At 42.4% G+C, this 15525-nt stretch overlaps 4 protein-coding genes across 4 annotated transcripts; 3 read left to right on the top strand and 1 right to left on the bottom strand.

The window, feature by feature from the left end:
• The first annotated feature begins 129 nt into the window (after positions 1-129).
• V1514DRAFT_328163 (uncharacterized protein) lies at positions 130-7703 on the top strand. The gene is made up of 9 exons (XM_066927122.1): positions 130-231; positions 294-638; positions 700-1131; positions 1183-1283; positions 1338-1444; positions 1496-3540; positions 3594-6878; positions 6948-7432; positions 7495-7703. The coding sequence occupies exons 2-9, from the start codon at positions 311-313 to the stop codon at positions 7555-7557; spliced, it is 6846 nt and encodes a 2281-aa protein (XP_066784413.1). The 5' UTR covers positions 130-231; positions 294-310; the 3' UTR covers positions 7558-7703.
• Positions 7704-7812: 109 nt separating this feature from the next.
• On the top strand, positions 7813-9879 carry V1514DRAFT_328162 (HSF-type DNA-binding-domain-containing protein). The gene is made up of 4 exons (XM_066927121.1): positions 7813-8097; positions 8186-8202; positions 8279-8492; positions 8544-9879. The coding sequence occupies exons 1-4, from the start codon at positions 8041-8043 to the stop codon at positions 9654-9656; spliced, it is 1401 nt and encodes a 466-aa protein (XP_066784412.1). The 5' UTR covers positions 7813-8040; the 3' UTR covers positions 9657-9879.
• Positions 9880-11333: 1454 nt separating this feature from the next.
• V1514DRAFT_278482 (uncharacterized protein) lies at positions 11334-12708 on the top strand (the record flags this gene model as incomplete). Its single annotated transcript, XM_066924987.1, has 2 exons — positions 11334-11851; positions 11913-12708. The coding sequence occupies 2 exons, from the start codon at positions 11334-11336 to the stop codon at positions 12706-12708; spliced, it is 1314 nt and encodes a 437-aa protein (XP_066784411.1).
• Positions 12709-13323: 615 nt separating this feature from the next.
• On the bottom strand, positions 13324-15121 carry V1514DRAFT_278465 (SAICAR synthase; the record flags this gene model as incomplete). The annotated part of the gene is made up of 2 exons (XM_066924986.1): positions 13324-13623; positions 13691-15121. 2 exons carry the CDS (start codon positions 15119-15121, stop codon positions 13324-13326), a joined length of 1731 nt encoding a protein of 576 aa, XP_066784410.1.
• Between the last annotated feature and the right edge of the window lie 404 nt (positions 15122-15525).

The raw sequence follows: 15525 nt of genomic DNA, 5'->3' as shown, positions 1-15525 counted from the left end.
AAGATTAGACTAACTTGAGTTAGCCGCACCTGCCACTATTCCCGTTTCAGTTTAGTGCGCATCGGTCGAAAAAGTCCCAAAGAAAAATTTTCGATATTTACGTCGTCGTTTCTGCTCGTTAAATCTAAATTTTTTTCCTTCTTTTCTTCTTTTCTTCTCTCTCTCTCTCTCTCAACACCCAATCGTTGACAGGGCAGAGCAGAGAAGAAAGTAAAATATTATCCGACTGATGTTAGTATTTCCTCGTCGTCTATTGTTTTAGTTTTGGGCTTATTTGATTTCAACTTTTGTAGCTCTCGATTTGTTACTGATGCCGTCTCAAATCCCTACTTCTCCCTCTTTGGGAAGTTCACCTACCACAAGTGGAATTCCTATCGCTGCTTCTAATCGTCGACAATCAGCAGCAACATTTCCGTCCTTGGCTTCTTCTCCTATCGCTGGCCAAGGTGGATTTCCAGACACTCCTCTTGAATCTATTGAATCGCAACTCTCGTCAGTCGTACCTCCTGTTACAAATCCAATCAGCAATGCCAAGGATCAGAAGCTTGTCGCTCTTGAGCTTAAGGATGGAACTGTAGTCCAGGGTTACTCCTTCGGTGCTGAGAAATCTGTTTCTGGTGAATTTGTTTTTCAGACTGGTGAGTATCTAACCCACTCCTGAGGTTTGTGTCTTTTCAAGTCGCTGATCTGTCCCATCAGGAATGGTTGGCTATCCCGAATCTGTCACCGATCCCTCTTATCAGGGTCAAATTCTCATTTGCACTTTTCCCTTGATTGGAAACTACGGTGTCCCTTCAAGAGACACCAAAGATGTCTTGACTGGTCTTCCCACTTACTTTGAATCCAACAAGATCCATGTCGCTGGTCTTGTTGTCGCTGACTATACAGAGGACTTTTCCCATTTTCTTGCTACTTCTTCTCTTGGTGATTGGCTTAAAGAGCAGGGTATCCCTGCTGTTTATGGTGTCGACACTCGTGCCTTGACTAAGACTATTCGTGAGAAAGGTAGCATGCTGGGTAGACTGCTGATCAGTAATAGCAACAATGATATTGTTAGCTCCGGTGATTGGGCGTCTCGATTTGAGACTGTTGACTGGATTGATCCTAATCAACAAAACTTGGTGGCTGAAGGTAAGTAATTCAATCCTATTCGAATGACTTTTTTTGGTAACTCTTGATTAGTTTCGATCAAAGAACCAGTATTGTATAAGCCTGATCCAGCAAAGGCCATAATCCGAAAGGATGGCAAGTCCTTGAGAATTTTAGCTGTGGATGTTGGAATGGTATGATTTTACCAATTTTACATTTAAGATTAAATACTAATTGATCGTCATTAGAAATTTAACCAAATTCGATGCTTTGTTAATAGAGGTGTGGAAGTCAAGGTTGTTCCATGGGACTATGATTTCACTACCGAGAAGGACTATGATGGTTTATTCATTAGGTATAATTCAGATATTTCTTTATCTAGTGATAACAACTGACTTTTTTCAAGTAATGGACCTGGTGATCCTGCTCAATTGTCGGTTACAGTAGAAAATATTGCCAAAGCTCTGAAAGCTGCAAAGACTCCAATTTTTGGTATTTGCTTGGGTCATCAATTGCTAGCACGTGCTGCAGGTGCTTTAACTACTAAACTGAAATTTGGAAACCGTGGTCACAATATCCCTTGTACGAATTCGATTAATGGTCGTTGCTACATCACCTCGCAAAATCATGGTTTTGCTGTCGATGTTGACACCCTTCCTGAAGACTGGAAGGAACTCTTTGTTAATGCAAACGACGGCTCTAACGAGGGTATTTACAATACAAAATTGCCTTTCTTTTCTGTGCAATTCCATCCTGAGTCTGCTCCTGGTCCTAAAGATACTGAATGGCTTTTTGACTCATTTATTGAGTCCGTTCAAAAATCCAACAAGCTTGGACAGCTTGTCCAAGTTACTACTCCTGGTGAGCCTAAGGAGGTTGTCGATCGCAAATTTCCTAGGGTTGATGTCAAGAAGGTCCTTGTTCTTGGATCAGGCGGCCTCTCTATTGGCCAAGCTGGAGAATTTGATTACTCTGGCTCTCAGGCTATTAAGGCATTAAAAGAAGAAGGCATTTACACTGTTCTTATTAACCCCAACATTGCTACGATCCAGACGTCCAAGGGTTTGGCCGATAAGGTTTATTTCCTTCCTGTTACACCAGATTTTGTTCGTAAGGTCATCAAGTACGAACAACCTGATGCGATCTACGTTACTTTTGGAGGTCAAACCGCTTTAAATGTTGGTATTCAACTCAAGGATGAATTTGAGAGCTTGGGTGTTAGGGTTCTTGGTACTCCAATTGATACCGTTATTACCACTGAAGATCGTGAGTTATTTGCTCGCAGTATGGAACAGATTGGTGAGAAGTGTGCTAAGTCTGCTTCTGCTTCCAACTTGGCCGAGTCTCTTATTGCTGTTAAGGATATTGGTTATCCTGTTATTGTTCGTGCTGCATATGCTCTTGGCGGTCTTGGCTCCGGTTTTGCTGAAAACGACGAGCAGCTCATTGAGCTTTGCAACAAGGCCTTCGCTGCGTCTCCTCAAATACTGATTGAAAAGAGTATGAAGGGCTGGAAGGAGATTGAATACGAAGTTGTTCGTGATTCGAGGGACAACTGTATTACGGTTTGTAACATGGAGAACTTTGATCCTCTTGGTATTCATACTGGTGATTCTATTGTTATTGCCCCTTCTCAAACCTTATCCGACGAGGATTACAACATGCTTCGAACCACGGCTGTCAACGTCATTCGCCATCTTGGTGTTGTTGGAGAATGTAATATTCAATATGCTCTTAATCCATTTTCCAAGGAGTACTGCATTATTGAAGTCAATGCTCGTCTTTCGCGATCTTCAGCTTTGGCTTCCAAGGCTACAGGCTACCCACTTGCGTTTGTCGCTGCTAAGCTTGGTCTTAACATTCCATTGAATGAAGTCAAGAACACTGTTACTAAGGTCACTTGTGCTTGCTTCGAGCCTTCTCTTGATTACGTTGTCGTTAAAATTCCTCGTTGGGATCTTAAGAAATTTACCAGAGTCAGCACACAGTTATCATCTTCGATGAAATCAGTTGGTGAGATCATGGCCATTGGTCGCACTTTTGAAGAAGCAATTCAGAAGGGTATTAGATCGATTGATTATCATAACATTGGATTTAATGCCACTGAGGCATTAATGTCTATTGACATTGACTCTGAGTTGCAGACTCCTTCAGACCAAAGATTGTTTGCCCTTGCCAACGCCATTCATTCAGGGTACTCTGTTGATAAAATTTGGGAGCTTACCAAGATTGACAAATGGTTTTTGAATAAACTTGATCGACTTATAAAGTTTGGTCATCGCATTAGTGAATTTAATTTGGGCACTATTCCTGTCGATGTTATTAGACAGGCCAAGCAACTTGGCTTCGACGACAGGCAGCTTGCCAAGTTTTTGGGATCCAACGAACTTGCTGTCCGCCAACGTCGGTATGAATCTGGAATTCTTCCTTTTGTTAAGCAAATTGATACCGGTAAGTTTTGCTCGATTATTATTTGGATTTTTTTTTCTAATATTCTTTTTAAGTTGCTGCTGAGTTTCCTTGCTTCACTAATTATTTGTATCTCACTTATAATGCGTCTGAGCATGACATCAAGTTTGACGATCATGGTGTCTTGGTACTTGGATCTGGTGTTTACCGTATTGGATCTTCAGTCGAGTTCGATTGGTGCGCGGTCCGAGCAGTCAGGACTCTTCGCGAGCGCAAGGTTAAGACCATTATGGTTAACTACAATCCTGAAACAGTTTCTACTGATTATGATGAGGCAGATAGGCTTTACTTTGAAAGTATTAATCTTGAAAGAGTTCTCGATATTTATCAACTCGAGCGTTCTAGTGGTGTGATTGTTTCTATGGGTGGACAGACTTCTAACAACATTTCTCTTCCCCTCCATCGACAAAATGTAAAGATCTTGGGAACGTCACCGGAGATGATTGATACTGCTGAAAATAGATACAAATTTTCTCGTATGCTTGATAGGATTGGAGTTGATCAGCCAGCTTGGAAGGAGCTTACTAGCATTGATGAGGCAGCTGAGTTTTGTGAAAAAGTTTCTTATCCGGTTCTTGTCCGTCCTTCGTATGTCTTGTCAGGTGCGGCTATGAACACGGTTTATTCTAAGGACGATTTGGCCAGTTATTTGCGGCAAGCCGTGGAAGTGTCTCGAGAATTCCCTGTCGTGATTTCCAAGTACATTGAAAACGCCAAAGAAATTGAGATGGACGCTGTTGCCAAGGACGGAAAGATGATTATGCATGTGATTTCTGAGCATGTGGAGAACGCCGGTGTGCATTCTGGTGATGCAACGTTGATTGTTCCTCCTCAGGATCTTGACCCTGAGACCGTGCGTCGGATTGAGATTGCTACTCAGAAGATTGGAAACGCGCTCAATGTTACTGGCCCGTTTAACATTCAGTTTATCGCCAAGGATAACGAGATTAAAGTAATTGAATGTAACGTTCGCGCATCTCGATCTTTTCCGTTTGTTTCTAAAGCTCTTGGTGTGGATCTTATCGAACTTGCTACCAAAGCTATTGCCGGCATTCCGGTCACGCCGTACCCTAAGACCAGCGACCCATCATCTGCAGGTCGTGTTGCTGTTAAGGTTCCGCAGTTTTCTTTCTCGAGATTGTCAGGAGCTGATCCCGTGCTTGGTGTCGAAATGGCTTCTACTGGTGAGGTTGCTGCGTTCGGTACTAACAAATACGAAGCATACTTGAAGGCATTGATTTCAACAGGTTTCAGATTACCCAATAAGAATATTTTATTGTCAATTGGTTCTTACAAGGAGAAAGTAGAGATTTTGCCAGCTGTCAAGAAGTTGTACGAACTGGGATATAACTTGTTTGCCACTTCTGGTACTGCCGATTTTATTCAGGAGCATGGAGTTTCTGTACAATACTTGGAGGTCCTCAGTGAGGAAAGCAATCAGAAATCGGAGTACTCGCTCACTCAGCACTTGGCTAACAATTTAATCGATCTTTACATTAATTTGCCATCTTCCAATAGATTCCGTCGCCCTGCTTCATATATGAGTAAAGGCTACAGATCACGTCGCATGGCAGTTGATTACTCTGTTCCGTTGGTTACAAATGTCAAGAACGCCAAGTTGCTCGTGGAGGCTCTCGCAAGAAACTTCCAACTGGGCTCTACCAATGTTGATTTAATTTCAAGTCACAGCACCGTGCAACTTCCAGGACTGATCAACATTGCAGCATTTGTGCCAGGGCTTGCCACCCCAGGTTCGACCGATTTTGAAAAAGTGTCAAAGGCCTCGCTCGCTGCTGGATTCACTATGCTTAGAGTGATGCCAGTTGGCGTGGACGGCACGCTTACTGATGCTCGAGCATTAGTTGTGGCACAGGCAAACACTGAACGAAATGCATACACTGATTTTAACTTCTCAGTCGCAGCTACGGCAACCAATTCACAGCAGCTTAGCCAAGTGGCCGATAAAGTTGGATCATTATTTATTCCGTTTAATAACTTATCCGGAAATATCAACAAGGTTGCTGCCGTGACTGAGCACTTCAAGCTTTGGCCGTCGCTCAAGCCAATTGTTACTGATGCTCGCACGACCGACCTTGCGTCAATTTTGTTATTGGCTTCTCTTTACAGTCGGCCGATTCACATAACGAACGTTACCAGCAAGGACGATATCAGTTTGATTGCTCTTTCAAAGGAGAAGGGACTCAAGGTGACTTGTGATGTTGCTGTTTATAGCCTGTTTTTGTCTACAGAAGAATATCCAGAGTCGAAAGCGTTGCCAACTAAGGAAGATCAAAAAGCACTTTGGGAGTTCCTCCCCAACATTGATTGTTTTTCTGTTGGTACGCTGCCTTCGCAAGTATCATTAGACGGCAAGCAGTCGATTGTTCCAGGAAGCGGAATTGAAGAGGCCTTGCCACTTTTATTAACTGCCATGACCGAGGGCCGGCTAACTCTCGAGGACATTGTCACCAGGTTCCATACTAATCCTCGTGATATATTTGAACTTCATGATCAATCTAACACGATCGTTGAAGTTGAAGTTGACCGCGTTTATGTTAAGAGAGGCGGTGCACAATGGTCACCATTTGTTGGTAGAAGATTGACTGGACGAGTACAGAGAGTTACGTTCAACGGGCAGACGGCTTGCTTGGATGGTCATATTTTACTTGATGGAAGCATTGGCAAGGATTTTTCATCGTCAGGTTCGTTTAAGCTAGAGAGGCATGTTCGCACGCTCACCGGCGTGTCTACTACGACTGCACCTGCTGCTGAATTTACGTTGTCGCCGAGACTAGCCAAGACTGCAGTGTTTGAAGACAATGACCGAATTGTGGCGCCGTTACCGGTTAAGGGTTCGCCTGTCGTTGTGAAGGAGGACGTGTTGATTTCTCGTCAGCCTTCGCCGCCTTCAGCACTCGCTCAGGCGTTGAGATCAAACAACCCGTTCTTGCGTCAACACATTCTTTCGGTTCGTCAGTTTGAACGCAGCGATTTGCATTTACTGTTTGCGATTGCGCAGGAATTGAGACTTTCTGTGGAACGTAAAGGAGTGTTGGATATTTTGAAGCATAGGTTACTGTGCACAGTGTTTTATGAACCATCTACGCGGACAGCATCGTCGTTTGACGCTGCGATGCAAAGACTTGGCGGACGCGTTGTTTCGGTTCCGGTGTCGTCTTCTTCGGTCTTGAAAGGCGAGACTCTTCAGGACACCATCAGAACTCTTGCTTCGTACGGAGATGCTATTGCGATCCGTCATCCTTCTGAGGATTCGGCTGCGATTGCTGCCAAGTACAGCCCGGTTCCGATTATCAATGCGGGTAAGTTTTATTGATATGATTTCGTTGTGGGATGATTTAATACAGGGTGTTAATTTGTAATGATTTTAGGCAACGGATCTTTGGAACATCCTACGCAGGCTCTGCTTGACTTGTTTACGATACGCGAAGAACTGGGAACGGTTAATGGGATCACGGTTACTTTTATGGGAGACTTGAAGTACGGCCGCACGGTTCACTCGTTGTGCACATTGCTGCAGCACTATCAGGTTAGAATCCAATTGGTATCACCAAAGCAACTGTCGTTGCCCGAGGAGTACAAGGAGGAATTGCAGAAGGCCGGCTTGCTTATTCTCGAATCCGAGGAACTCACGCCTGATATTGTGGCAGCCACCGACGTGTTGTACTGCACGCGGGTTCAAAAAGAACGATTCGACGATGTGAGTCAGTATGAGCGTCACAAGGACACGTACATTGTGGACAACGGTTCGTTGAAGCACGCCAAAAAGCACATGTGCGTGCTGCACCCGCTTCCGCGAAACAATGAAATCAGTGAGGAAATCGATTTTGACCAACGATCGGCCTACTTTAGACAGGTGAGTTTTTTATTAACCCAATCTTTAATTTGTATGAAGCAGGGGCTAACATTGTTTTGCAGATGAAGTACGGCTTGTACGTTAGAATGGCGCTGCTTGCGCTTGTCCTGGGTCCGGATGTCTAAGTAAGATAGATGTATGGGAGGTTTGAAAGAAAAAGAAAAAAAGATCAGGGATATGTTTATGTTTGTTTATATAAGAAGGCTTAACTAGTTAGTACTAGAAGAGTTGATGTTCAAAAAAGTTTTAATTTAGTTTGCTTTTATTTCTGGATTGCGTAGAGCTTAAAATCGATTAGGGCATGTCACGACAGAGTCTGGACCCGCTGGCTGATTGAGAAAATTTTTATCAGATGATCGCGATTATTTTATTCGGGGCTGCCGAGCCCATGAGTGCTTAAGCTAATTAACAATTAACCTCGAGCTACTGCTGGTCTCCGTTCAACACATGTGCTCTCACTCAATTGCGTTCTTTCTTTGCTGCCCGTTCGTTTTTATTTGTTTATCGGATGCTTTCTGCTTCGCTCTCGTCGTTAACCTAGCGCCCATCATACATTGACTCAATTTTGACGTCCAGCATTCTTGTCTTCTCTCTCTCTCCTTTGCTCAATGTCGGATCCATACTCGCGGCCTGGCTCGGTCAGTTCAGGCTCGTCGAGCGACTTTGTGAGTTTTTTTTTTTTTGTTTTTTCATGTGGTAGTTTCAGTTCGTCTTGCCATTTTTACTAACAAGTGCGGGTTTTCGGATTTACAGGTCAAAAAGCTGTTTAAGTAATGAATTTGTTTGTTTTCAAGTTTACATGCGATACAAGCATTCTAACAATTGTTATTTTTTTTTCTTTTGCAGAATGCTCGAAGATCCGTCGTACCGAGATATTGTCCGGTGGAGCGATGCTGGTGATTCATTTGTCGTTGTCGAGACCAACGAATTCACAAAATCAATCCTGCCGCGCCATTTCAAGCACGGCAACTTTGCCAGTTTCGTGCGCCAATTGAACAAATATGATTTTCACAAGGTCCGAAGTACGGATGAAGGCGGCATCTGTCCTTATGGTGAAAATGTACGTTTTCGTTTGTGCTTATGTTTGCGGTTTAATTCTAATGTTCCATAGGCATGGGAATTCAAGCATCCTGATTTCCAACTCCACAACAAGACGTCGCTCGACAACATCAAACGCAAGGCGCCGGTTCCACGGCGGTTGCAACATCATGATGACAACAGTTCGGAACAGATTGGCAAGCTGGAAAATGAGATTGAGTATCTCAAATCCACGCAGGCGCTGTTGACAAAACATATCGACACGTTGACCGCGAATTATGAAAACACGTTAAACACCATGATCACGATGCAGCGGTCGAACGAAACCAGGGATGAGCTCGGGCGAAGCATGCTAAGCCACATGCAGTCATTATTTGCAACACAAGTCATGAACCCGCAAAGCAGGCCGTTCGCAAGCTCACCCGAGGTTGATTTTGGCCAGTCAAACTTAATGTCGACCGTGCCGGAGGATTTTCAGAATATTGGCCTGCTTCCTCGCCAGGAGCATGGCCTAAATTATTTGAATGAATTAGCCAAGCGGGTTCAAGTCGTGTCTTCGTCTGCGTCCTCACAATTGTACATGCAACAACAACAATTCTTTAAAGACGATCGGTCCAAGAAGCTGATTGAACACATCCAGCAACCACTCGATCTGCTTTCTCAGTCTGGTTCAGAAAGTCGGGCGCCAAGTGAAGGAGGGTTGGGCGCAGGCAACAGTGAGGACGCAGGAATGATGGAGATTGAGGTCAACCCGTCACCAAAATCACCTCAGATCATGACCACGTTTTCGCAAAACTGGGCTGTTCCTCCCAAGGTACTACTGGTCGAGGACGATGCGACTTCAAGACGAGTGTCCAACAAGTTTTTACAAATATTCGGATGCGAGTCCGATGTTGCGGTTGATGGTTTGGCAGCAGTGAACAAGATGAACATGTCAAAGTATGACATTGTGCTGATGGACATCATCATGCCAAACCTTGATGGCGTGTCCGCGTCTTCGCTTATTCGCCAATTCGATCCGCTCACTCCAATCATTGCCATGACCGGCAACGTTTCGGGAAACGACGTGCTGACTTATTATTCGCATGGAATGAACGACGTGCTGGCAAAGCCATTTACAAAAGAAAATTTGTTGGATGTCCTTGAAAAGCATTTGATTCATTTGAAACAGATGAAAGAGATTTAAAGTACATATATTTATGTTTCTGACTACACACGACGTTTGTACAATTATCATTATCATTATTCTTGTATTTTTTTTTTTTGGATTTATTATTGGGATGTTTTTTGTAACGTGCTTTATGAATTGCACTTTTTTCTTTTTCTAAAAAATGGCGTTTGAACTTGCTTTTTTTTGCTTTGCTTGGTTAAAGTTAGTTTTGGTAAATATATTTCATTTATACATGCAAGATGCAATGCAAATTGTACTATTGGTAATAGGGGCAAACTAGTGAAAAACAAATCTGATATGAAACGATTAGATTGTGATCAGATTAGATTTTTTTTGTTTATTAGCGCCGATGTTAATTTTTTAAAAAAAAAACGGCGCGGGGCCCGGGATCCACAATATACAATCCGTACATGACTGTTGCTAATGAGTTAACTTGCAACCCCATGGAGTATTAATTAGTTATAACGCACCGTTCAACACGTGCAAATTACAGGTTGAACAACATGCCAATTTTGTTTTGTTTTGTTTTTAAATAATCAGGACTATACCGGTTGGACTAATGCAATTGCGGTACGAATTTTAATGCCAAGACACAATGGTACGCGGCCTTACCCAAAAGTGGGCAACGATTTATGGTTATTCGTATTCGTAATTACGTACAAAACATTTTTACGAGAATTGCTAGACGTCTGCGGATTGCAGTAAGTTATAATTCGGGGGTTCATGCACGTGACAATTACTTTCAAGGCTCAGGCTCACGGTCAAGCAACGTGTTACTCCCGAGTCTCTTGATGCACAACAGCACGCAAAATGTTGGACACGGTGGCCGCGTATTATGTAGATACTTGACCGAACGTTGATGGCGCTATTAGTCATTCTGCAGCTTTCGTATAAGCTTAAGAACTTGCTGCCAGGTAACAATAGGCGAAATCTATTACGAAAGTGTGCTTACTGGTCGTGTTACGACTAGATGGTTCAAGTTTCCCGTCAAACAGATGACAATGCTCAACAGTAGCAAATTGCTTTTCTAGATGTTGGGTAGTTCATTCGGGATAAGAAGACCATGGTTGATCTGAAATGGCTCATAAGATTAATGCTAGTCTAACGTTTATTCTTTTTTGTCGAACTTCCGTTCGGTGAGGTCAACGTTATTTAAAAAAATCTTTGTTTTGTGACATGGCATATAATATACATGACCACTCGCTTGATTGGTTCAGAAGAGCCAGTAACTTACGTTTCTTATTAAAAAAAAGCAAGCAAATTTAGCTTATTTCTGCATATCAAGAGTCACATTGTCTAGCTTGCTTTTTTGATTCCTCAGTTCTAAACCGAACCCGTTCTTGTAAAGAGAATCTGATGCTGATGCGATCAAGGACTGCCCAGGAATGCAGCACACGAACTTATCATTATTTTTAATGTTAACTTGGTGTATATTTTGCATGTTGTGCGTCATTCGTTATTGGATTCGTTACAATTCATCTAATAAAGAAAGTACAGACAAATAAAAAATATAGTTCAAATACATGCATTGGGTAAGGGCTACCAGAGGTCGGGGTGGAATAATGTGATGCGCAACGTAAAACAAGAAAATTGTATATTACGTTGGACAGTAGGAAACCTGATCCTGAGCTATTAACTTTTCAAAAAAAAAATTTGATGATTAGCGACAGTTTTATGGAGGCATGAATTATCATGAATTGTTTGCCAAATGCTCCTGAACCGATAAACTATGATTTTAATTACACGACTCTTGATTTCTTTAACTATACGATTTACGATAATGGCACGGTATCCAATTTTTCAAACTGTTATCTTACATTTGGTGAATTTCATCCTGTGATTGAATCTAACGGAACCGTGTTCAACACTACGGCATGTGACTATCCATACTACGGCCCACATGCGAGGGCCGGTGTGGGCGTCGCGTTTGCCGTCTTGTCGCTCGTGTTGCTGCCTTACACGATGTTTAACTTGCGACGGTTGGGCAAGCAGCATTCTATCACTGAATATAAGCGATTTAGAGTGGTTGGCAGGCGGTGGCAGTGGTATTGGTTGATTATCGTGCATGCGTTGGCTGCCGTGGCAGGGTTCTTGTCGATCGATATCGATCGTGCTTATTTGCAAGGCTCGTCGCTCACTGGTTATGGCGCTGTTTTTACAGCAATGTTGCCGGTTTGTTTTGGGGTCACTTGGGAAATGACCAGGCATTGGTATGCAAAATTGAACATGTTCAAAACGAAATACATGTAATGCTAACCATATCTGTGGCAGGGGTTCGTTTGAAGAGCGCAGGTTGTTTGAAGCTGATCCTTTCATGTTTCGATATGATGATTGCAGGTCAAAAGTTCATTTAATCATGCCATTAGTTTTTTACATGTTTGGGTTTTTTTTGTTTTTGTTAACCGTGCTTCGAAACTGGACAAACTTGATCCGCATCAATGCTAATTTTAACACCGACACGAGATGGAAAGTTGGCGTTTTTTTGGGCGTGATTGCATATTTTGTGATTGCGTTGCAAGTTTACGTTACTTTTCGGTTTTATCATCCTGCCAAGATTCAGGCCCGCATCCCACTCGTGTACATCGGCTTGGGCGTCTTTCTGGCCTACAATATTGCGTTCGCGTTCGATTCCTCATTGTCACCGTTTAATCCGAATTCGCCTGTCGCTGCCGTGGCAGTGTGGGGTTACGTGCCCGTTCTGTACATCATATTGGTCATGAATATTACTGGTCACAGGTTAATGAATGAAGATAAATTTATCATGCAGGAATCGAGGGAACGTGAAGCCAAAAATATGACCATTGTAATGCAAACCGTCGTGGTTGAGGAAAGCAAGCACCAACTGGCAGGTTCATCGTCATCGTCGGCATCTGCAAGCCAGGGTGAGGCAAGCAATTCCACGCCTGCCAGGGGTTATACCGTGGCAGAGATTAAAGCGTTTACAAAAGCAAACAAGGCTGCGAGGTCTTCAACCCGGCCAGAGGACCGCGTGCGGACAATCGATGCATCCACTTCGTTTGCTGACCCGCCACCGACCTATCCTTGTTCTTGTGCTTCTTCAGGTTGAAAAAAAAAAAAAAAAAAAAAAAAATTTATCGTCAAAGGATTTCGTTTGCGGGTGCCAAGGTTTTTTAGGTAATATATAATTTGTAATAATACCCCCCAGTTGTAATTGTTTTTGGATTATTTTTGATTATACAATTGCATACTTTAACAATTCATTGTGACTGAAAAGTTATGAACAGTTTATATATACATATGATATGTTTGTGGTATATGCACGCATACCCATGATCATAACTAATTTTTTTTTTTTTTTTTTTTTTTTTGGAAAGTCAAACGTAACTCATTTCTCCTACACAATGCTCATTCCACCAGAATAATTTTTATATTCCAATCCACCGAATCACAAATACAAATACAAGATGCAACAACAACAAAAAAAAATTATATATATATAAAGACCAATTGAGTACAATACCATAAAAGTTATTAAAAAAAAATGCAATAACAAAAAATGAAGAAAAAAAAAGTTTATCGGCAGCTTAAGCTTAGTAAAAAAAAAACACTTGCCACGCAGAAAATGAAACACAAAGCTTGAAGCAACCAGGCCCAGTCATACATGCTAAAAAACAAAAAAAAAATGAGAAAAAAAGCTGAGATGGAACCTTTTAGACATTTGTCAGGAAGCTCGTGCGGTACTGCTCTCTCCCACTTCAGCCACGTCTTCGTCTTCTCTTGGTTCTTCCACAATCAACCGGTCTTGCTCATTAGCCGATACTGAATGATGCACAGGTCCAAATGCAGAACCTGACCGTTTTGCAGGTTTTTTATTTTTTTCAAGTTGCTGAGTAGTTTTAACGTTGGACACTATAAACTTTAAAAATCGATCACCGTATTCAGCCGGTGGAATTGCAGACAATCGCTCTCTCGTGTGCGATAGACCTTTCCAAAATGTTTCCAACTTTTTGACAAACGAATACTATAAATTTTTATCAGTTAGTTTTAAGGCCGCAGTTTAAAAAAAAAAAAAAAAGGGATTAACTCACGTGTGTTAGACAATCAATCACGCCCAGATAATAAATCTCGTTCAACGGCGCATTAAATTCATTTGTCGCTCGAAAACCACCATCATCCACATAAAATAAAAACTCCTTTCGACCCGAATACTCATCCGAACTCAAAATATCGGCAACTTGTTCAAGATATGCTGAGTTTGTTGTCGAAAACGCTCGGCGAACACTCGCGCGCCTGTCCCGTTCCATCTTTGATGGCGTGCGTTCCAGCAAATTTGTGTCTGGTGAAAACATCGTTAACGTGCTGTCTCGAATTCTCTCCGTATTGCCAGTATGAATATCATGAATGCCAATTAATAGTGAATAATCCATAATATGTAACCTTTTAAGAAGCGCAACGTCAATTTCAAGCTGCTTCAAGAACTGGTCCCGCTTATGCGGCCCAAGACTAATATGTTTGTTGCGTCGTATCCAGTTCAGATCTTTCATGGTCGCGTGTCTGTTTGTTTCTAGCTTCTTCTCGTCATAATCACGGCCAATTGTTGAGCCTTTTAAATCAAATGTCTGATGAATATCACGATGAGGCGGAAACAAATTGTTCATGATTATGAAATGAATCTTTCTTCCATAAGGTAATTTGACCCGATGCAATCCATAAAACTGAGAAATCAAAGTGTTAGGGTTATTTTTAACATGATTATAATATTCCTTGAGGATTTTGAGAAGGAATTTGTGTTCTGAATGATGAATCGTTTTAATGATAAACCTGTAGTCTCTTGAAAAATAAAAAAAGCTTCCGCTTTTACCTGGTGAACCTAGTTCAGACACGATGTACTTCGACGTGAGTGAAATGAGATAATCAGCAGGATCAAGTTTAAAAAGTTGTCGGAGATGTCTAAAAACCCACGGCGCATAGTCTTTAAACTTAAAATCGTACTTCGCTGAAGGCGTAAGCTCATTCCCTGATATGTCAAATGCAAGCTTGTACTTGGATTTGAAATCGAGATCCGTAAGTTCACGATCAAGTTTCGCCGTGGTCCTAGAGACAGCTACTCGAATGCCAGTAAGCATGTTGTATGCCAATATATAGTTGACATGATCTTCGCCAACTTTTGTGCCAACGAGGACCTTATCGTCTTCCAAAAATTCTCTCCGCCGCCGCTTCAGCTCACGTGTTGCTAAAACTTCTTGCCGGGTCCGCCGGACCTCGTCGGTCTCTGTAGGTTCATCTGTTTGGACATCACTTAAATGACCATCGGCACCAAACGTTCTTTGCCTGGCTATGCTAAATGAAGATCTAAATCCCGAAGCATTGCTACCAATCACTGGCGACTTATTTTTGCTTGTTGGTGAGATTGGAGTACTTGGTGCCTCGTTCTCCGCAATATTAACAGACCGAGAGCTTGTATTTAGCAATTTTGTCTTTAATAATGAATGCTGTGATGTCGAATGCGATCGGGACATGGAAGGTGATGAAAATTGCGAGACAATGTTGTTGTGAATTGTGTACGATGATAGAGCTTGATTTAGAGAGGCAGGTGCATGCTGCAATGACTGAATGGTTGGTGATGATGCAGAGTGAACTGGACCGTTAGGCCTAACAATGTTTTTTAGTTCTGGTTCTGATGTTGGTTCTAACTCTGCATGTAAAGCCCCGGTCAGGGGCGAGTGCTGCCGCTGATTATGTCCCTGCGTTGCATGTGCCACCGAGCTTGTGGTTGTGGCCGAAGAAGTGGGTGTTATTGATGAACTCATCTGTGTGGTATCTGTAGTTGAAGACGTGCTGGAGGAAAGCTTATCACAATGACTATTAGACTTTGCTGCACTATCTGACGGCGCCTGGTCTGGTTGTGACACCTGAGAAGGAT

This window comes from Lipomyces japonicus, assembly GCF_038497905.1.
Source record: "Lipomyces japonicus strain CBS 7319 unplaced genomic scaffold V1514scaffold_11, whole genome shotgun sequence".
Classification (NCBI taxonomy): Eukaryota; Fungi; Ascomycota; class Lipomycetes; order Lipomycetales; family Lipomycetaceae; genus Lipomyces; species Lipomyces japonicus.
The sequence above is the reverse complement of the archived record's forward strand: the minus strand, read 5'-3'. Positions and strand labels throughout refer to the sequence as shown.

Excerpts from the sequence above, each read along its gene's own strand:
- V1514DRAFT_328163 (XM_066927122.1), top strand. The coding sequence starts at position 311 with ATGCCGTCTCAAATCCCTACTTCTCCCTCTTTGGGAAGTTCACCTACC. Across the intron at positions 1,132-1,182 it reads ACAAAACTTGGTGGCTGAAG|TTTCGATCAAAGAACCAGTA; the intron begins GTAAGTAATTCA and ends ACTCTTGATTAG. Across the intron at positions 3,541-3,593 it reads TGTTAAGCAAATTGATACCG|TTGCTGCTGAGTTTCCTTGC; the intron begins GTAAGTTTTGCT and ends ATTCTTTTTAAG.
- V1514DRAFT_328162 (XM_066927121.1), top strand. The coding sequence starts at position 8,041 with ATGTCGGATCCATACTCGCGGCCTGGCTCGGTCAGTTCAGGCTCGTCG. Across the intron at positions 8,493-8,543 it reads TCTGTCCTTATGGTGAAAAT|GCATGGGAATTCAAGCATCC; the intron begins GTACGTTTTCGT and ends AATGTTCCATAG.